General features: G+C 47.8%; 1 protein-coding gene across 1 annotated transcript; it reads left to right on the top strand.

Annotated features, from left to right (window-relative positions):
• Positions 1 to 12421: 12421 nt before the first annotated feature.
• LOC118667219 (histone-binding protein RBBP4) lies at positions 12422 to 13832 on the top strand. Its single transcript, XM_036330112.1, has one exon. It carries the CDS (start codon positions 12476 to 12478, stop codon positions 13751 to 13753), a length of 1278 nt encoding a protein of 425 aa, XP_036186005.1. The 5' UTR covers positions 12422 to 12475; the 3' UTR covers positions 13754 to 13832.
• Positions 13833 to 22631: the final 8799 nt, after the last annotated feature.

The following is a 22631-nucleotide window of genomic DNA, read 5'->3' as shown; positions in this document are numbered from 1 at the left end:
TGACATCAAACGGATGATACAGTGGCAGGTATCCAGTTCCCAGGTGTTTGGTTGCATTTGTTGAAGGGAATTCTGGGTAAAATGAGAAGTAAACTTTTTTTTTCTCTATCCTGGAAGGTTTTATGTAAATATACTCCACACTATTTGATGTTGGATCTCCAAGTGGCAGAAGAAATGAAATTTACTTCTTTATTCTGGCCTTTTCTTGTCTTAAGCATCTTCTTGTTATTCACTCCACAATGACTGAATTCCCATACACAGGCCGAGCCCTGTGTTGTTGGGTCCTGGGGACACCAAGGAAGATATGGTATTGCTTCTGAACGCAGGAAGTCCACGATCTTTGATGAGGGGTGGGGGAGGGGAACATGGAAGCAAAGTCCAGCATATGTAGTGGAAATATAACAGAGGTATATACAAGGAGTTCTGGAGAAATGGGGGGCGGGGGGAGGAGAGAACCCCCAGCTATGTCCAGGGGTTGCAGTCCCTGTCTGCTGTTTTCTGTCCCTCCTCCTTCACTCTGTATGAAAGCTGTCTCCTCCACCGTTAAGGTCCAGCAATTCCCTTTGGTCTAAGCTAGTTTTACTTTTGGTTTCAGGCATATGTATGACTCAGTGAGTCCCTCCAGGAGTCACACAAGCTCATTCAGATGGAGCCACATCTGAGTTTCGGTCTCTCACCTAAAGGAGGGTTGGGGGCTGCTGACGAGAATGGCACATGCAACACCGTGAGAGAACAGGCCTGCCTTAGGTGTGTTAAGATGTTTGATACAACTGCCTGCTTATTACACCGTCCAGATGGTTCCAAACATGCCCAAGTGTGAGACCCTTTGCTTTGATAAATACTCAGCTTGTCAGGTGGGTGCCAGACTTCCTGGGGATCACTTCATAAGGCATATCGATGTCTAACCACTATGTTGTACACCTGAAAGGAATATTGTATGTTGACTGTCATTGAAAAATAAATTTAAAAAAATTTAAATACCCAACCAGTCACATCTCAAGAGCCTTCCAACTTTGTTCCTTCATTAAAGCCATTATTCCAACCTGTTAACCATCACGCTGACCCTGTGAAATTTAAAAGTTTCACCCTATGTCTTTTGCAGTGGCTGTAAGCTTCTTGAAAGGACTAAACAATTAATGTATCTAATCATTGTTACCAAGGGAAGGGGCTTCCTTTCCTGAGAAATGCTGGCCCCTGTGGTTGGGGTGATGTTCTGCCCTGACCCCAGCAACTGAAGTCAGTGAATAATGACTGCACACACAGGAGGACTGCTTGCTTGTTGCTGTTTTTAGGGTGGCATTCTATACTTTCATGATGATGATGTTAATGCCCCTTTGCCTAAACCATGCATGAACCTCACACCTTAAAACGAAATAAAACTCAGTGAGTAGCAGCCCCATTTCAGTAATAGTAATAAAAATAATAACATCCATGTATTATGTAACTTCTCTGTGTCCAGCTCTACACTGGGTGCTTACATGCTTGATCCAATTTCTTTTCAAAACACACCTGTGATAAGTGTGGTCAACCACGTTTTAGAGAAGAAACTGAGGCCTTGGAGAGTTTAAATAATTCACCTGCAGGGAGTGGAGGCCACAGCTGGGTTCCTAGGTACCACACAGACATCTCCGCCTCCCCCATCCCCTCATCCCCCGGCTCCCAAATTCCGTCTCAGTGTTCCCTTCTGGGGGAGTGAGTTTCTGATCTTTTTAGCTTCCACACTGGGAAGTGCGCTCCAGCAAAGAGGTCGGGGAAGGGAGGGGTGGCTGTGAGGAAGGTGGTCAGCAGCGGGTCCCCCTCTGTGTCACGTGGGACAAGGTTGCAGAATCTGGAAGGGAGACTAATGAAGAGGGCTGAACAGAGGGCCAACATCCTACGTCTCTCACATGGGTGGCTTTAGAAAGTCAGCCTTGGACGGTGGTGGAGATTTCAATAAGAACCGCCTAACATCACACTCAAAAGAATGGCTGAACAGAGGCCTCCCGGTGTTCAGACCCGATGGGAGGTGCTGGCCTGGGAAGTGGCGGCTGGTCTCAGACAGACCCGGATGGACCCAGCTGCGCCACCTCAGAGCACTGAGACACAGGACAGATGATTTCAGCTTCGAGCCTCTCTTTCCTCATTACAAATTAAGCCTAATAAACCCTATTCCACAGACTGATTATAAGAATTAGAGGTAATCCATGTTCAGAACCGCCACGGAGCAATGGGAAAAAATAATACTATAATCATAGCCATAGCAATGATGTCTCCCTCAGCACGGCTGTTGCAGATTCACGAATCAAATGGGGAATGCATTACCTGGGGAGATGAAGGTCTTTATTAACCACAACTTTCCAAAATGGGAACGATTTTCTTGGTGATCCCAGGACACTTTCGAGAGCAGCACAGATTGGTGGGTGGAGGGAGTCTTTTTACGGGAATGCTTTCCTTCCTGTGTGTTGTGGGAGGGGCAGAGGCGCCCGCGTTATCTCCAGTAAGTTCCTCTTGGATGCAACCACCATGAGCCTGTAAATCCTCACCACCGAGTTTACAGCTGATTGATTGTTCGTTCCACATGCTATAATTGCTTCATTAGAGGCTTCAGATGGTTCATTGTGTTGGCAACTTCCTGTGAAACTGTCTGCACAATCAGGGCCAGACACATGCCACTTGAGTCATCAGGAACTGAAGCGTTTGTTTGTTTGTGTTTGTGTGTTTGTTTGTTTTCAAAAGGCAGCATATTACCCGGGGCTTAATCTGAGGCTGGGTGAGTTTCCGCCAGATGGGGGCACCATGCAGACTGACAGATCTCCCCCCAGTGATCTCAGCGCGGCGGGGCATCAGTTACCATCCATTCATTAATGACTTCCCGATTTCTCGATCCAGCCCTGTCTCTCTCATGAACTTCAGAGTGAGATAAGCAAATGCCTCAGGATACCTGGATTACCCCCCCTCTCTTCACCCATCTTCAAGTCAATGTCTGCAACACTGAATTTCCAATCCCACTGCACCTTCGCTCCCCTGAGCCCTGTATCTTCTCCTGTCCCCATTTCAACAAGCAGCATCCCCATCTCTGTCACTCCTCTCCCCTTCATGCTGCCTGTCTTTCTCCTTCACACGCCTCACCAAATAACCATGCACCTCTTTCCCCCAATTTATCTTGTTGATCGTCTTACCCACCCTGGAATGTTAGCTACATGCAGCAGGGACTTTTGCTTTGCTCACTGCTGTAAACCCAGAACCTAGAAGGGTATGTAGCACATAGCTAGAGCCAAACAAATAGTGAACCCAGCCTAAGCCAAGCATGTCAAACTCTCAACCCATGAACTGAATACCTCATTTATTTGGCCTGTGTTAGCCTTTGAGTTTGACATGCTTGCTCTAAGCCATTCACAAATACCCAGCACAGAGATCTTCAGAAATAAAGAGCGTAGGTGAGCAGAGGTGAGGGATGTATCGAGTCCCTCCCCAGGTCTCACTCAGGGGCTGGTAGGCAACCTCCCTCACTTCCATGGACTTGGTACGGGGCAGACAGGCCTTGCTTTTCTCCCGGCCACCCCTGTCAAGCAGGGATCTGTGCTGAGGTTCCTCCGGGGGTGGACTCCTGACCCGGCTCCTGGGGAAGGGGAAGCTGAGCTGCAGGCTCTGGGGAGGAGGCAGGGTGGGGCTGCGACACAGGCTCCAGCTCAGTCGGAGCAGCAGATGGGGCTGGGGACAGCGTGGCGGGGGAGCCGGAATTCTGGCAGAAGAGGGACGGGGTGTGTGCCAGGGCTCCCGGGCGGGCTGGTGAGAGGACGGGCTTCTTGTTAAGTTAATTGAGGTAATTTCTGCTGCCACCTTTTGGATAGTAACAATATTCTCCTTCTACCAGCCACTGCTCATATCTCTACCTCCCACCACATCGCACGGTAAAGAGGCAGTGCTCTAAATTTAGCTGCATTTATTTAGCTATTCCGTAAAACTTTGTCACTTAAAACATAATTATAGGATTTCTCAGGCAGACCGTAGTACATGGAGTGCACCAAATTACAGGTATGACTTGGAGATCCAACTGGGGCCATCAAATAAAATTGACAGCAGCAGCCTAATTCTAGAATAATCCACATGGCAGCTGAAGATACCATGTTCCTTAGGCCCCTCTCCTTCATCTGCATATTGAGCAAAAAGGTCAAAGGAACCAAAAGGAACTAAAGAAAGTGATCTCAGGTCAAGGTGCAAACCCTGGGGAGCCCAGCCTCCTGCTCCGCAGAGCTGGGAATACAGCCAGGCCCCCAAAGTCAGGCATGTTCCCCCGAGTTTAGTGTTCACCGGAGCCTCCCTCTGTCCTTCCACCCAGCCAAGAGCCTGACATACATGGGTGACCTCTAGGACAGGACCATTCTTTTTGTTTGTTTTTTTAAAATATATTTTTATTGATTTCAGAGAGGAAGGGGGGGGGGAGAGAGAGAGAAATGGAAACATCAATGATGAGAGAGCATCCTTGATCGGCTGCCTCCTGCACGCCCCACGCTGGGTGTCAAGCCCAAAACCCGGGCATGTGCCCTGGCTGGGAATGGAACCATGACCTCCTGGGAGTCTCATGGGCCAATGCTCAACCACTGAGCCATGCCGGCTGGGCTTTTTTTTTCTTTTCTTTTCTTTTCTTTTCTTAAAAAAAAAAGTTCTTTTGAGTCTTCTGTGATTACAAAATGCAGAAAACAAAGTTCGCTTTCCAAGGGAAAAATGATGCCTGGGAGGAGGAGAACGGGTCCCTCTGAGAAGTGATGACCCCACTCAGCAGAGCCTGGTGGACATAAAAGCCACGAAGAGATGAATAATTCTGTTTCTGATTCATGCCACACACACAGCCGCGCTCCTGCCTGCCGAGTGCCCACTTTGGTACACTCAGTCCCTGGACACACAGCAAACCAGAGGGAGAAGGGAGATCTGTTCATTCTAAAATCTTCTGTAGATACCACAGAAGAAGGGCCCAGGTGTAGAGCCTAGGAGGACAATTGGGCCCAGGGGCAGGGAACTGCTGGGAGGTGGCGCCGCCCTGCTGGTGACCAGTGATGTCTGTGGATTTCCCCCTCTCCAAATCAGACTCTTTTCTTCCCAGATGGGTCATCGTGGCTTCCAGGCAAGAGTAAAGGGCTCTCTGGCCAGGTGTATTTCCCTGGCGCTCTGGGTGGAGTCGAGGGTCCGGGGCTGTAACTAAGCCTCCGGAGTTAACGCTGGCACGTCTGGTGGCCTAGAGTTCCCCCAGCATGAAGACAGCCAGTTGGTCCGGTCAAAAGGATCTTCCAGGTTTTCTAGGCCAACCTCTGTGTTTGTCAGAGCGGCTGACTCAAGCCCAGAGCAGTTAAGTGACTTGTCTCACACTACAGGGCAAGGTGGTAGCCTGCATCTTGGACCAGGGCTACCGTTTTCCAAGCAACTCTGGGCCCGTGGCAGGAGCGCTGGCCCTAGAGCCAGCTGTTCTTAGATTTGAGTCCAGACGCAGCCACACAGGCTTGGCACATGTCTCCTGGCCGCTGTTTCCTCTATAAAGGGGAGGATCATGCCTGCCGGGCCCCCTGCACTGTGTGGTTTTAAGGATCAAAAGATCTAGCCAGAGGGAAAGTGCTTTGTAAACTGTGCAGTGCTGAGCAGATACTGCTTTCTGTCCTATTTTCTCATCCAAGGCTCAGATCCCAAACGGGCCCAACCTTCTGACTTCAGCTCTGAACAGAATAGCATGCAATGGTCGCCAGGTCACTGTGTGTGGCCAGAGCAGCAGGAGGCAGCAAGCAGGCCCTGCACCCCGCACTGTCCACACCTCCCTCTGTGCCCTTCAGCTCCCCCAGACTGGGCCTGGGTGTAGTGAGCTGCAGAGCTGTCTGTCCACTCTCTCCAGTGGCTCTGAGGCCCTGGCTGGAGGCAGATCCTGGGCATCTGACCAGCTCTTTCTGGCCCCTGTGAGCATCTCAACTTGCAGCCTTTCCTAGGAGGTTAGGACAACAGAGGACCCTGTCCCAGGGCTATCTGTCTCCCATGAAACCAGAAGTTACCTGTCTGCCGGAAGGGGTAACAGCCACCCTGGCCATCTTGAAGGGCCCCAGACTGGGATGGCTGCAGAGTGCCTTTCTAACCAGTGACCAGCACTAAGCACGAAATTAATATTCATTGAGCGTCTATATGTCAGGGACTTTTCCCCACACAATGAGACTGGTCCTCCAATACCTGCTGAGTGAGAAACAATTACTCGTGTTTTACAAATGAGGAAACCAGAGTCCAGAAGTTTTGTGAAATTTGCCCAAGATCATGTAGCCAATGGCAGCATTAATAAACTCAACAATGAACGCTTTTCATAAGCCGGGCGTATTATGTGCATGCTCACCAGGGCCTCACAGTAACCCTGAGGTTACGCCCCTCCTGCAGATGAGAAGGCTGGCATGGCAGCAGTAAATGGCCTGGGCAGTGCCCGAGACAGCGCGTGGTGGATCCAGAGTCAAGCCCAGAGCCCATTCCTGGTCTCTGCTCACACGGGCTGCCAGGCTGCCCCTGATGCAGGCTCCTGGGGCTAATCCCAGTGTCCTGCCGGGGAATCTCACTGCAGCATCGCCCAAAGGTTTTTTCCAGCGAGGTTCTCAGTCTCCACCCCGAAGACTCTGCTTCAACAGGTCTAGGAAGGGCCTGCTGGCTCTTTTCATAACACACCTGGGTGCTTCCCTCTGCTGCCTCCGTAATTGGCACAGTCTCTAAACAGCCGGACCTTGTTTGGTCCCCATCTTTCATTCTCAACTTCTGCCCTCACCACCATTGGCGCTGTCCTTGCCTCCATCGCCACCAACCTCCCTTCGTTGTAAATTCAGGGGCTACTTTTAGGCGCCCCCCGATTGTCCTCAGCGGCGACCACGTCTTCACAAAACTCTCCTCCATGACATCCCTTTCCTCATGGTTTTCCTCCCACCACTCTGACCCCTCCTTTCTGACTTCCAATCACTTCTATCCCTTTAATCTTGCTGTTCTCTAAATTCCACTCAGTCACCTGCTCTGGCTGTGCTCCTTGCCCTGGGAGAGCTCATCCACCCATGGCCTCAGCTACCACCTCAATGTCGGTGACTCAGATCACCTGCCCAGAGCTCCCTTAGAGCCCTGGGTGGTGCTACCTCTTGGTCATGTCCACCTGCGGGCCCTCAAACAGGGTGGCACGGCCTTCATGGGACACCACACCTCCAGCTGCTCCCCAGCACCTCATCTCTGCAAAGGACCATCCATGGTCACAGAACCCAGTGGCGTGTGGGGCAGGGGCATGTCCCCAACTCCTCCTATGTGCTGTTATTACCAAGTTGCAGGGATTCTGGCTTGGAACCCTCGCAGAAGCACCAGCTTTCCGTCTCCGCGGCCACTTCCCAGGGCTTCCTCCCTCTGTGCCCTGGCGCATTAGTCCTGTGTCTTCCAGGCCAGGCTTTCATCCACCCAAGCCCCTCTCCACCCAGAAGCCAATCAACCAGGCCCCGCTACTTCCTTACAGAAAACCATTAGGCATTTCCCTACTCCCTTCCAGCGTGAAATCCCAGCCTTTCATCTCCTGCCCAAGGCGCTCCCCGAGGGACAGAGTTTCCTTTCCAGCTCAACTCCTCATCTCCTCACCAAACAGCCCCATCTGGGCTCAGGCATCGGCCTGAGCATGGTTCTGGGAAACTAAGGGGCTTTTGATATCTCTGCACACGCCGTCCCCTCTGGCAGGAAGACTGGTTTTTCATGTTCATCCTTCAAGTCTCCCTAGGCAGGCACCCCCTCCAGAAGCCCTCTCACCACTGGCCTTGGGTAGATGTCCCTCCCTTGCCGGCCATGGCACCCAATGGTCCCCTTTCCCAGCCCTTACCGCCAACCCCGCACTATTGTAGCCTGGTCTGCCTTTCCCATCAGACCACAAAGAACCCCCAGTCTCCACCTTCCTTTCTTCAGGGCCCAGGACAGTACAAGCGGCATTTAATAAGTATCTGTGGACTAATGATGATTAAAATAACAACATGCACCAAACATTTATTGAGGTCTTAAGGCAGACAGGCACCACGAAAAGTACATGCATTGTATCAGTTAACCCATCCAACCATCCTAGAAGGGAACTAATTCTTATTCCCGTTTTACAGATGAGGAAACTGAGTCATTCAGTAACTTGTCCAAGGTCAGCTGTTTAGTCAGTGACAAAGTGAAGAGACCAGGGCCCACAGCCCAATCGAATGAATGAGGACATTGGCATGACTAGGGCTCCATTCAGAATTTAGCTGGGGCTGCGTGCAGGCAGTAATGTCAACCTGAGGAACCATCCCTGGGAAATGAACTCTGAATTCTCCCTGGAAAGAGAAGACCATTCGCTCTGTAGAACTAGCCAGCCACCCCACCACTCGGAGGCCCTGAAGTCACCATATTCCTGAGAAAAACCAGGAAAGAAAGGTTTCCCTCATCATTCTCCCGGTCCCCAGACCACCCTCCGGCCTCGCCACTGTGCTGCCCACTGAGCAGTTCCCAGCTCCTCGCCGCTTCCCTGGCTGCAGTAGGGCTGCGGGTGAAGAACCACAAACCCCACCGCTGCCTCCAGTGACCCCCACAAGCTGCTCCAGGAACCCGAGAGGGCAGAAAGCCGCCTGCAATCTGCGCGGAGTGGCTGGGAAGGCTGAAGAGAGCAATTTCTGTTTCACATCATCCCTTTGTACAATGTTGTACCCTCATGACAAGTCCGCATAATACAGCCTCGCTTCCCCAATTGCCGCCTTAAGAGAAAACAGTGAAGACCTATCTTTAATGTCAAGTGAACAATGGGCATCCTTCCAGAGGAGGAAAACGACTTGCTTTGAAAGAGTTGGAGGAGAAAAGTGCAAAATGTTCCAGCTTAACGTGAGGGGGGAAGAAAGCCGGCAGCTGTGTGTGGGCACGTTGGCTCCCTGGCTGCAAGACGAGGGCAGCCCCGCCAGCCTCATCTGTCTGTGGGGCCCAGGGGCCAAGGAGGAGGCCTCTCTGAGCAGGGAGGGGCACAGATAGCGGTGGTTATTCCTAGGGAGTCGGCCAGCACCCCTCAGCCCAGGTGTGTCTGTGGGCACACAGGTGTGGATATAGAATTTTCCCTTCAAAGGCAATGGATGCCTACAAGCATCTGTGGGGACCCCTGGGAACTTCAGCATCTTCCGCCAGAGCATTTTGTTCGCCCCCGATCCTCCCCACACATAGCCACTCTCCATTACGCCTGGACGTGGGCCTAGATGCTGACCAACCTCTGCACGAAGGTCTGGCAGACTAAACACTGTTTAAACTCATTCCACTTTTCCAGAGCATCTTGGGCTGCCTTTCCAGATCCTGATTCCATGCCTGCTGCCTCAACCATATCAAGCTTCTTGCCGCTTCCTGACCGTATAATTCTAGGTGGTCCTGTCCTATGCCCCCGTGCCTTTGTACATGCTGTTCCGTTTGTCTGACATGCCCCTGGGAAGACTCATCATCCTTTAAGACTCAGCTCAAATATTTCCTCCTTCTGGGGCCCTGTCTGACCTCCCCAGTAAGTTTACCACCCTCCTGCATTGGGGCCAGGCTACCTCTGTTACAGCAAACATGATCCTGTATGAAATGTATCCATTTACGTGACTTCTCCCTTATTAGGTGGTGACTTGTTCAAGAGCAGGGGCTTTGTCTTATTCATATATACATGTACATATACATATGTATGTATGGATTCACATATACATTCCTATCCCTGCCCTAGACCTATCTCAGGATCTGCCACATAATATGTGCCCAATAAATACTTGTTAGATTTGAGGGTGTAAAATGAGGTTCTTAATCCTAGTTGCCAATTAGATCAAGGAAAGGGCAATGAACTCATCCTGCAGAAGTCCAAGAAGGTCTTATAGAAGAGATGAGATTGGAGCTGGTTCATAGAGTGAGCGGGAGATCACAAACTTGAGGGGCTAAGGGGGTGCCTTCTGCAGAGGAAATGGTGTATTCAGAGCTTTGAAAGCCTGAAGGAAACCGGTACATTGAAAGAACAGCACATATTTCCAGATGCCTGGTGTACTGGTGGGCTGGTGATAGGAGTGGAAAGGTAGGAAATGTCAACATTCGAGGAAAGAATAAGGATTCTGGGACTTCTTTGTCCAAGGGAATAAAAGGCACCTGGGAATAACCATAAATCATTGGCATCCAGGTGAGTGGTGTCAGAACAGCCATTATCTCTCTTGTACACACATTACGATGGTGCCTTTCAGATGGACAGAGAAGTTGACAGTCCATTTACTGCTCCTTCCAAATGACCCGCAATAAATCACAATATTCATTATTTAGAATCTGGTTCGAATGCAGCAGGGATGACGAGTTGGCAGAAGGGGGTGGCTTGACTCCCAGAGGAAAGGTTGAGGGCTTTAATGAGATGCTATCCATACAGCACTTTGATTTCCCTGAGGGAATGAGATCTGGGGAGATAATGTTTCTAAGTACAAATGCCAGCCTACAAGAAAGCTGGACAGTATGGAGAGGGGAAGCCTTGGTCCTTAGTAACTTCCCTCATCAGCATCATGGATAGAACTATCCATGACAGTAAGCACAAGGAAAGGCCAGTCTGCCAGTGACGGGGCTTGGGTCCAGACACTCAGACCCACGTGGCACCTTTTACCAGGAACGAACCCACCCTTTCCACGCTGAGCCCCATACCAGTCCACATCTGAGAGTGCCCAGGCTCCAGAGTCTGCCTCACAATTAGGTGGGTCCTGAACCTTTCTCTCTAACTCCTCTTTGTCCCACCTCCCAACCTCATTCAGATTGCCAGTTGTGAGAGGAAAAGAGAACCAGGAACCAGAATTCTAAATCCCCAGCTAGCTGCCTACTGAAGCTACAGGCCCCTCACACCTGCAGCACACCTGGGGAGAACATGCACACTTTGTCCACCACCAGGATGGGGGCAGAGGGGCTGGGCTGCACTGTGAGGTGAGGTCATAATCACTCCTCTCACCCTGCTCAGTGCCTCCTTTACTCTGGATCATTCTCTCATTCCTACCTGGCATTGTGCATAGACATAGGCGGAGACCCAGTCTCACGAATGAAGTACGCCTGAGAGAAAGCCAAGAGGGTGAAACTAGAGAAAAGTACCCACAAAGGAGAGAGAACTTGCATTCCCTTTATTCCCCTCACCTTCACTGTGACCATTCTAGGTCCCTCGTGACTGTACTTGAACATGATCCATTTTAGAATTCCTTCTTCTTACACATTTGAATTAAGATGAAAGTAACTGCTGTGACAAATGAACTTCAAAATTTCAAAGGCTCAATTTTGTAGAAAGCTTGGTTTTATTCAGGGACAAGGTACATGTTTATCTTCAGTCAGGGATGGGGAGAGAGGGTGCTATGGACTCAGTGTTTGTATCCCCTCAAATTCATGTGCTGAAGCTCTAATCCCGTGTGATGGTGTTAAAAGAGGCACAAGAGAGAGGATGTCTCTCTCCAACATGTGAGGACATAGTAAGAAGGCAGCCATCTGCAAGCCAGGAAGTGAGCCCTCACCAGGAACCAAATCCACTGACACCTTGACCTTGCTTATTTAGCCTTCAGCAATGTAAGAAATAAATTTATGTTGATTAAGCCACTGGGTCTATGGATTTTTTTTATATTTAGGCAGCCTAAACTGACTAAGACAGAGGGGCTCATGTTTCATTCAGGAATTCAAGGTGACTGGCTCTGCCATCTCCATCTGGTGACTTTCGAGGTCATCCTGGGCATCAGCATTCACTTTGTAAAGGGGGAGGAGCATGAAGGCTTAGGTGTGAGAGACTGTTGTGGGCCAGGCCTTGAAGGGGCATGCCTCACCCCACTCACATTCCAGGGACTAGAATGCAGTAGAATGCAGTCATGCAGCGCCCCCTAACTGTGAGGAAGGCCAGAAATGTAGACTTGCTACAGGAGCAGGAGCAAGAATCAATTGGTTTGACAAACAGCTAGCCAGTTGCCATGACTTGGGTCTACAAGGTCCAAGTTATGAAATCCTGTGTGAGAAATTTGGCGTTAAGAGTACAGAGTTGAGGTTTTGGAAGAAAAGCAGCAGCATTTTCAGGTCTGTGTTAAATCAATGGAAATCCCTGAAGACATGGTGAGGAGGATTCAATGTTAGCTGTGGCTCTGGAAATGCTGCTGGAAGGAGCCTTAGGAGCGGGGCTGAGGTCTTGGAGATCGAGGGCCATGGGGAAACACCACATGCTGATCGTTTTGGATAGAAATGGCCATTGAGAAGTCACACAGACAGTGGGACAAGCTTAGGGGTAAATAAAAAAATTAGTTGAAGAGCTCATCTTTGCATATTCTAAGTCTTTGAGAAAGATGACGGACATATGGGAGGAGAGGAGGTCTGTGAGTAGGTCAGAAATCCTCTATGAGGGAAGGGGAGTGGCACAGAGGCTGGGGTTTGGAAAAGAACAGTGGCATTGCCTTAAAGAAGGAGACCTCGGGGCAAAACGGTAGACCTCGGGGTACCCCTGGCTTTCCTGCACGCCATGGCCGACAAGGAAGCAGCCTTTGATGACGCAGTAGAAGAACGCGTGATCAACGAAGAGTACAAAATATGGAAAAAGAACACCCCTTTTCTTTACGATTTGGTGATGACCCATGCTCTGGAGTGGCCCAGCTTAACTGCACAGTGGCTTCCCGATGTAACCAGACCAGAAGGGAAAGATTTCAGCATTCATCGACTTGTCCTGGGGACACACACATCGGATGAACAAAACCACCTTGTGATAGCCAGTGTGCAACTCCCTAATGATGATGCTCAGTTTGATGCTTCACACTACGACAGTGAGAAAGGAGAATTTGGAGGTTTTGGCTCTGTTAGTGGAAAAATTGAAATAGAAATTAAGATCAACCATGAAGGAGAAGTAAACCGGGCACGTTATATGCCGCAGAACCCATGCATCATTGCAACAAAGACTCCATCTAGTGATGTTCTTGTTTTTGACTATACAAAACATCCTTCTAAACCAGATCCTTCTGGAGAGTGCAACCCAGACTTGCGTCTCCGTGGACATCAGAAGGAAGGCTATGGGCTTTCTTGGAACCCAAATCTGAGTGGGCATTTACTTAGTGCTTCAGATGACCATACCATCTGCCTATGGGACATCAGTGCTGTTCCAAAGGAAGGAAAAGTTGTGGATGCGAAGACCATCTTTACAGGGCATACAGCAGTAGTAGAAGATGTTTCCTGGCATCTGCTCCATGAGTCTCTGTTTGGGTCTGTTGCTGATGATCAGAAACTTATGATCTGGGATACTCGTTCAAACAATACTTCCAAACCAAGCCACTCAGTTGATGCTCACACTGCTGAAGTGAACTGCCTTTCTTTTAATCCTTATAGTGAATTCATTCTTGCCACAGGATCAGCTGATAAGACTGTTGCCTTGTGGGATCTGAGAAATCTGAAACTTAAGTTGCATTCCTTTGAATCACATAAGGATGAAATATTCCAGGTTCAGTGGTCACCTCACAATGAGACTATTTTGGCTTCCAGTGGTACTGATCGCAGACTGAATGTCTGGGATTTAAGTAAAATTGGAGAGGAGCAATCCCCCGAAGATGCAGAAGATGGGCCACCAGAGTTGTTGTTTATTCATGGTGGTCACACTGCCAAGATATCTGATTTCTCTTGGAATCCCAATGAACCTTGGGTGATCTGTTCTGTGTCAGAAGACAATATCATGCAAGTGTGGCAGATGGCAGAGAATATTTATAATGATGAAGACCCTGAAGGAAGTGTGGATCCAGAAGGACAGGGGTCCTAGATTCATCTGCACTTCTGTTCCTGCATAAGAGGGCCAAGAACATACCTGATGAGCCGAACAATAAAAATCTTACATTGTCAAAAAAAAAAAAAAAAAAAAATCAAAAAAAAACAAAAAAAAAAAAAAAAAAAAAGAAGGAGACCTCGGAAGAAAGAGACCATAGACTGGACAGGTGAGTGGGAAAGGAGGAGGCTCCCAGCCCCATTGAGGTGGGAAGTGTGGAAGGGAGAGCAGCCTTCTCTTGAGAGGGTTGTGCAGGATGCAGTGGGTCAGGTACAGCCAGGTCTCAGGTCAGAGGAAGCAGGGGAGGGCGCATACCAGGAAACCCTGGAGGACAGGCCAGAGTCTTAAAGGGCCCAGTGCAGAGGCGGTCCAAGGGAAGAATGGCTTGCAACTGAACCAGAGCTGATCTGAGTGGGACTTCGAGAAGATGGGAAAGGACAGCTGACCCTGAGCTGGAGGAGACAGTGAGCCCTGTTTTATGATCGGTGCATTTCACTGTGTGTAAATTATACCCCGGTTTATTAAAAAATGGAATGAAAGCCATTAAGGCAATTTTTTAAATGATGTGAATCACATACAAAAGTATCACCCATTTCTCTCCAATGAGCTCTGTGTGATATACACTTTTTAAAAGGCATAAAGTATGAAGATAAAATTCCTCTTAAAAATGTATATAAATGGCTAATGAGCAAGGATGACTATTTAAGAAAGACGCCAAAGTCAAAGAAAAAAATCCTCCTGCTGCTTTTTTACTCACGTACATCAGGCTTCCCTGAGCTGGCAAATGCTTCCACTCAGGTTGGCAATGCCTGCGGAGATGTGGAAAGTTCGTTTTGTTGGGCAAAGGAGAAGGATGAATTCTACTTTAAAGGTTAAATTTTCGATCTGGGAGCTGTAACAGCCCTGTCAAATAGTATTATTGTTATTTTTACAAATCTATTTCACTTTAAAACTAGTTGGGGCATTTCTGACTTGGTGTAAATGAGACCTCAATTCTCCCAGGCCCGGGTGGGCCACCTGGAGGCAGGGTCTCCTGCTGGAAAAGCTGAGTGGCTCCCACTGAGAGAAATAACAGAGCCAGACCCTCACACAGAGCTGCTGAACAGCAGGGGGAGGGAGGAGCTAGGAGGGAAGTTCATGACTCCAGACAGATCCGAACACTTCTTTCTAATCGGCACTGTTCGTCAGTATTTACCTCGCTATTCAAAGAGTTATAACGAGTCCTTTATCTCTTTTGCCTTTTTGTTGTATTTCTCTGCCTCTGAACTTGGGCAACAGAAGGAAGTCCTAGCCTCTTCATTGCAGACCTTAAGAGGTCAGACGTAAAACTTGACCCGGTTGTGAATCTCAGACCATTGGCCTAAGACCTATGAAAAATAAGGCGCTTTCTTCTGGGGATGGATTTATTGAGCTCTGCGCTTCATAAAGTATGGTTTCTTTTCCTGGAGGCTTTTTGTTTTTATTTTTGCCATGGTGCCATTTTGGGTGGTTACTGACCTAGTCCTTCTCTGACATACTATGTTCCCTGACTTTGGACATTATAATTATTATAATAGTTTTCCTCAGAAAAGAAACCTTGTTCACCACACAGTGGGACACACAGCAGATGGCACCTTTAGAGTAAAAGGCCCCAACTTGCTCTTCTGTAATTGTAGTGAGAGCAGGGAGGAGCCGGGGCCTTCCCCCAGGCCTCTGGAGGAGGGACACTGAAGTGTCTGGTCCCAGTCCCTGGAGGACAAGAAGCCAGGGGACGAGAAGTCACAGTGCTCCTGAAACGGTGGTTTGTGTGCAGGCGTATTCTTGGGGAGGAAGTATGGGAGGCAGGATTGGGCAGAGTTGAAGGGGAAGCTGACCTGGATGCGGTTCCAAAGGACCCCAGGGAGTTTGGAAGCTGAGGTGACTTTTCAGAGATGTCCAAAGCTGAGATGACAGGGCTGGGCCTTTCTACCCCACCCTGACCAGTGACAGGATGGAGGCTGTCCCCAGAAGGAGCCACCTTGGAGAGGCAGTGCCCTTGAGCTAAGGACAATCCCGCAGACAGCAGGCAACACCCCCAGCAGCTGGGGAGCAAGTGCCTGGGCTCCGCAGGGGGATCTGAGTGGCACATCACAGCATCCCCTATGGGGTCACCCCCTAAGTACACAGGTTTACTGCTGAGGCCTTTTTTGGACTCTAAGAAGTGACTCTACTTTATCAGATGTGTTTGAATTTATGTTTTTGCACAGCCCTTTCACATCTATTGTTTGGATTCTTAAAACATAAAAAATGCTAGATGGGAAAGGAATATGATCTAATCCAACCTCATTTTATAAATGGAGAAACTGAGGCCAAGAGAGTAGGAATAATTTACTCGAGGTCGTGTTGTCATTACAGAGTTAGGAAGGGAACCCTGGTCTTCCGGCTTCCGAACTCCCAAGCCCTTCCCACTCCCCGTGCATGCTGTCTCCACTTGATCCTGACAGCGCCCCTGGAGAAGAGGCCGGAAGCGTATTTTATACAGATATGTCTTGAAAGGTAAAGAGACAGCAAAGCTCTCAAAGCTAGAAAGTGGAAAGGTTCCAACTCAAGTCTGTCTGAGGACACAATTGTGCTCCGTCAACCACACCGCACTGGGCCTCTCCCACGGAGCCCCACCTCTACTTCAGCTCAGGCCCTGGGGATACAAGCATTAATTCGACACCACATGAACTTTCCACTTAAGTGGGGGGGAAAAAATGGAAAAGTACAGATCAGTTCAGTGTCACTCAGCAAACATTCTAAGAGAACGAAGCAATGCCATCAGGCTACAAAGGAGGACCCCAACTCCACTGACAGCTTCCTGGAGGGGGCAGGGCCTAAAGCTGTTCACATTGAACAAGAGACCCAGTGCCTCATTCTCCCCCATCCCTCCCTGATCTTCCCTCACTCAGGTGGTGGCTCCAGCATCCACTCAGTGACAGCAGCGGACACCTGTAAGAGGAGCCGGAGCAAGGCTTTCCTCCTCCTTCACCCTACCCACACCACCCATCTGTCACTGAGGATTCATCAAGCTCTCTCACCCCATCCCCATCCCATCTTTGCCTTCATTTATATATCACGACTTGTTCACTGGATGAGTAAAACCATCTCCTTTCTGGTTCTTTGCTCCCAATGTTGTCCCGCCCTTTCCTTTCTGCCAGTACCATCTTTATCCAGGGCAAATAGGACTCTGCCATTCCCTGTTGAAAAGCCTCTGTGACCCCACACAAAGGTCTTGACACTTCTATGGCTTCAGGTACTGCTCATCTGCCCGGAAGGCCCTTAATTGAATCCCCAGCTCCCCACCCCCCTTTTTTTTTAACATTGAAAACTCCTGCTTTTTCTTCAAAACTCAGCTGGACATCACCTCTTCCAGGAAGCCTTCCCTGATGTCCCAGTCTGATGGAGATATCCCCACTGCACACTGTTTAACCCAACTGAGCCCTTACCACACAGTTCTATACTCATTGGAAAGTTGCATATCTTTCTCACTAACTTGTGTGTGAATTTATGGAAGGTAGGAGGTTGTGATGGATCTGGCTTATTTGCTTTGTATTCCAAGTACCTGGCACATGGAAGCTAGTTAGTAATTGTGGAAGCGAGGCATTTCAGGAAGCAAGAATAGTTTGAGCAAAGGCATGATGGAGTGCAACCATGGGGTGTTTGGGGATACTGTATGGCCAAAAGTATCACGATAATGTAAAGCAGGGGACTGTAAACTTTTCCTGTAAACAGGGGGCCAGATAGTAAGTATTTTAGGCTTTGTATCCCAAGAGGCAAAACTGAAAACATTGGTACTTGGATAACAATTTAATATGTAACCGTTCACAAATAGAAAAGCCATTCTTAGCTGGTGGTCTGATCTGTGCAGGCCAGATTTGGCCCTCCCATTGCAGCTTGCCAACTCTTGTTACAAAGGGTGAGTTGATGACATCCACGGTGAGGGAACAGGCTGGAGAGGTAAGCCGTTGCCTGAGCATGGAGTGCTAAAATGGCAGGTGGGAGATCTAGGACTTGATTCCATAATCAATGGCAAGCCATCAGAGGGTTTTAAGCATGGGAGTGAGCTGAGCTGATCTGTGTTTCACAAAGACTCAGCTGGCTGTAGTGGAGAAGGGACTATTCATCTGGGTAAGCAAAACTACACCCACCCAGTTACCACCTACTGATTTCAACATGCAAGCATCCCAGATGGATCCTGACACACCATCTATTTTTCCAAGTGAGGGATTCCTGGATGAGAGCCTCCAAGACTAATCTTTTATACCTTCCTGCATGAACGAGGGGCTTTAGGTTTGGGAGAACATTCCTAGGGAACAACTTTCCTCATCCTTTTCAAGGACAATGAATCAGGTCATTTAGAACCAATGGAACAGGACCCACAAAGAACATTCCCAGTGGATCTACAGACCCATTTCTGCCTGGGTTTCCTCATGACAATGGCTATTTATCTGACCTTGACTTTCACATCAGTCCAACTCCCACACTTAGTTCCAAAACAGGTCTTAAATCACTCAGAAGCCAAGCCAAGCGAGGCTAAAAGAGGAAGTAACTGTGGCCAGGTCTGTGTTCCAGCACACTCTACAGGCAGCAAAACAAAGACAGGGTAAAATCTAATGAAAACACCTCAAACAATAAAAGCAAGATGTTGACATCTTCTTCAGGGCCTGGCCCAAATTAAGATTGCAATTGTCCATGGATAAGACAGGCAACTGAATCATAAGGCTTTCCAGGGGGAGGTCTTAGTAGCTAAATCAGATGATGACAATTACTGGATATTATAAATTGGCGCATGAGTTAAATGGGCACCTGCTTTTGGATGCCTGTTTTGACTCAGTGAGGCCACCTCCAGAATGATTCACTTAACACACGCCTCTAGAGCAGCCACACCCACTTTTCCTGCCTATATTAACTTTCCTCTACTTCCCCTCCATGAAAGCAACCTTTAACCAGATTCTACTGATCAGCTGAAGGGTGGTAAGCAAGCTTGCTATTGTCTTTCTGGTTTGACATCCTTACTCAATTTCCTTGGAGAGGAAATGTGTTTAGTGCTGGCATGAGATCCAATCTGTTCCCTCCAGGCTACAATAAGACCAAATTAGTCATTTAAATGCTGAGTCTTCGCTGCATCAACTCTGCCCCTCCCGTCTTTATTCAGGTGAGTGGCTTCCTTAGGTTCTGATAAATCCTCTGCAGATTAGGTCCCCCAGGAAGGACAAATGTCAGACTTGACCGAGGTCACCTCAAGAGCTTTTGGTTTTATTAGTTCCATTTGGAATTGAGCTGATATGGATCAAATAACTTGACATTGGCCAACTTTAAAAGTTTTAAAATTATCTTAGAAAGCCATCAGGAGACATACATACAATTCCCCCAGATTAACCTGCCTAATATGCTTATGGCCAAATGTTTTAGATGAAATCTCACAAGAAGTTGTGCTAGGTCCCTAAGAATCTTATAGTCCAAACCTTCATATTTTAACGTCTATTATCAAACTTTATTAGATGGGCATCCTGGTGTGGGGAATGTGATTGGGTTTCAATAAAATGGAACCTGTGTAAAATACTGAGACTATAGCACATTCACCCACCAAACCCTTGGCAACTTTGACTTGCAGGGGATTTATTTTCTGATGCAGCCACCACGTTTAGTTAGGGAGTCTTTCTCTTAACCACTGGGCTCTGGGAGGCAAAGGTATTATAGAACCTTTGTAAAGGATTATTTCTGGCTTACTAAACCACTTAGTGACCTATTTTGAGGTTATCCAGTTAAGATGAGGGCACTATCTAAGAGGAAGAGAGAGATCCAGGAGTAACAATAACCCAGACATCCCCCCACCACTGCAGTCAGCCTCACAAACCTTTTGAAAACTGGTGAGGGGAGGCCTGTACTAGGTATCAGAGTTCTGCCTTCACAGGCTTCCACTATGTCAGTGATGGCGAACCTATGACACGCGTGTCAAAGGTGACACGCGAACTCATTTTTTTGGTTGATTTTTCTTTGTTAAATGGCATTTAAATATATAAAATAAATATCAAAAATATAAGTCTTTGTTTTACTATGGTTGCAAATATCAAAAAATTTCTATATGTGACACGGCACCAGAGTTAAGTTAGGGTTTTTCAAAATGCTGACATGCCAAGCTCAAAAGGTTCGCCATCACTGCACTATGTCCTTATTTTATACAGAGAGGTCATCTTTGAGGGCCTGGACTTATATTAGAGCAAAGATGAAGAGGAAAGCCTACAACACTCACTATCAAAGGTCTAAGTGTATGAGAGACCAGGGACTTAACTCACAAATCAGAATTCCTGGCCTTAAAATAAGTAATCATTTGCAAATTTGGGGAATATGTGCAGAGGGTCACTGGACACAGAGATTAAAGTGGGACCTGTGTTGTTTTACATGTCAAAGGGAGAACTGACAACTCCTGCTTACACATCCATTGGCCGGTAGAAGCAAGGAGCCTAGGAGATATATGGGTGGCAATTGGTTCATCCACTATGCCAGGTTATCATCACCGTTTAAAATCACCCAGATCATAGGAGAGAGGTTGTTTTTAGTGTGGGTTCTCCACTAGAATTTACCAACTGGAGAGGAAATTCTGAAACTAATTCACTATGAGAAGGCCCTAAACTAGCAGGAGTGCAGAAATCCAATAGGCCACAAAGTGGAGACTGTGCGTGACTCTCTCCCACCCCCTAAATGAGGCAGGAGTCGAATGTCTCAGATCCCTTTCTGGCGGCTCCTGGCTTCTGCCTGGCAGACTCAACTGTGTTGAGCTATCTGAGGCACTTCTCTTAACCAGATCCCTGGACAACCAATCATTTCACAGAGTCCCCATGCCTCTCGCTGGGCTATTCATTTGCTGTACTTTGCAGGGGCCTGAGTCTCTCTGGCCTCAGTAAAGAAATTGTTCTCGGTGGACAGCTCTTTGGTGCTTTCTGTGTCACCCCAACCTCTGAGCAGCATTAGGTCCCCTTCAGGTGTCCCTTGGTGTCTTAGCTTGGGATCATAACATGAATGAGGGTCATAATCAAGGACTCTGCTGGACTGAGGCAATGACCACAGCCCCACACACTGACCAGGGTAGACTGGCCCATTGTCTGAGTGTGGTCATCACTTAGCTTTGCAACTCTCCATTCCCACTGAATGATCGCCATCGATACCCAACCTGTGCTTCAAGACCTTGCAAGACAAAAATCTAGTCACTGTCAGAGGGTACCTCCCAGCTACACCACCACACAAGCATCAACTCCAAGGCCACTGCATAATCTCTTGGTGTAGGAAAGAAGCGTTGGAGCTGGACAGGTTCATTAAACTGCCCCCGAGCTTGGGGTGGAGGGAGTGGACACACCTCTGACACATCGTTAACACGACAAGGTAGGGGGAGAGCAGGGAAGTTCTGCCCATTTGCAATAATGGCAAGAATTTGTCAAGTATTTACTATGCAGTAGGCATGGTCTAAGCCAGTGATGGCGAACCTTTTGAGCTCGGCGTGTCAGCATTTTGAAAAACCCTAACTTAACTCTGGTGCCGTGTCACATATAGAAATTTTTTGATATTTGCAACCATAGTAAAACAAAGACTTATATTTTTGATATTTATTTTATATATTTAAATGCCATTTAACAAAGAAAAATCAACCAAAAAAATGAGTTCGCGTGTCACCTCTGACACACGTGTCATAGGTTCGCCATCACTGGTCTAAGCACTTTGCATGTATGATGAAATCACTTAAGCCTTCCAACACTCAGACAAGGTAAGTACTAGTACTGTTTTCATTCCTATTTTATACATGAGAAAAATTGAGTTTCAGAAAGGTTAAGCCATCTTTCCATAAATCCTTGCTTAGTATCCAAGCAAGGATTTCAACCCCTCCCCCCAAGGTCCACACTTTACCCCAAATAACACTCAATAGATTCATTTTCCAGAAGTTTTGAAACCTATGAGGATGAGAGATTGAAAGGGAGGAGATGAGAGAGCAATTCAGAAGGGAGAAAAAAAATGGCTATTTAGGGAACAATTAAGTTAATGAAATATTTAATTTTTACATTTGGTATGGATCTAAAGTTACATCATGTGAGGTTTGGAACTTAAAAATATGTGCCACTTGGTTTGCAAATTAAATGTTAATGCTTTGCTCATTTAATGACATGTAAGCTAGAAGAGGATTAAAACAAACCAGGGCAACTAAAAAATAGACAAAAAATAAACAGGACCCTTAGGGGATTAAAAAAAAACACCCAAAAAACGTGTTTTCTGCTAATTTTAAACAATTGTCACAGTTTCTCTTCTTTGGTTATTACAGGGCTCCACAGCAGTCACACACAATTTGCAGTTGACCATTTGGGAGAAAGTCTTTTGGCTCAACTGTGCAGTCTCCTTGCCTCACCCACAAGGGTGGCACACTCCAGAGAACGGCTGCCATTCATCGAATGGGCCGGGCTTTTAGACTCCGCTTTTACAGCCACCCCACGGGGAAGGGCAATTGTTCCTCATGGTCCCAAGGGAAGACATCAGCTTGGCTGTGACAGTCCCCGAATGGCAGGCATAATTGTTCTGGGGGAAGTATTATAGGACCAACAGAAAGAAATCTGGGCTGTATTATTTTGTAGGTTCCAACTGGTTGAGTGTAAAACAAAACAAAAAAGAAATTACAGACTCGATGCGAAATTAGAGCATTTAACGTTTCTATTTCTTTCAGACGTTTTAATCTATTCCTCCGTGAGGATGGCTAATGGTTGTCTGAAAAGCTTTTGCCACTTTTCTGCCACATTTCCGGATGCCTATTTTCTTCAGCGGGTCTTTCCAACAAAACCATGTTCATTTTGTTCTTGGGATTTATTGCCAAGGATACAGTTCTTAGAGTCATTTA

The sequence above is a fragment of the Myotis myotis genome, unplaced genomic scaffold (genome assembly GCF_014108235.1).
Source record: "Myotis myotis isolate mMyoMyo1 unplaced genomic scaffold, mMyoMyo1.p scaffold_m19_p_12, whole genome shotgun sequence".
Lineage (NCBI taxonomy): Eukaryota > Metazoa > Chordata > Mammalia > Chiroptera > Vespertilionidae > Myotis > Myotis myotis.
This window is presented reverse-complemented; position numbering and strand designations above follow the sequence as displayed.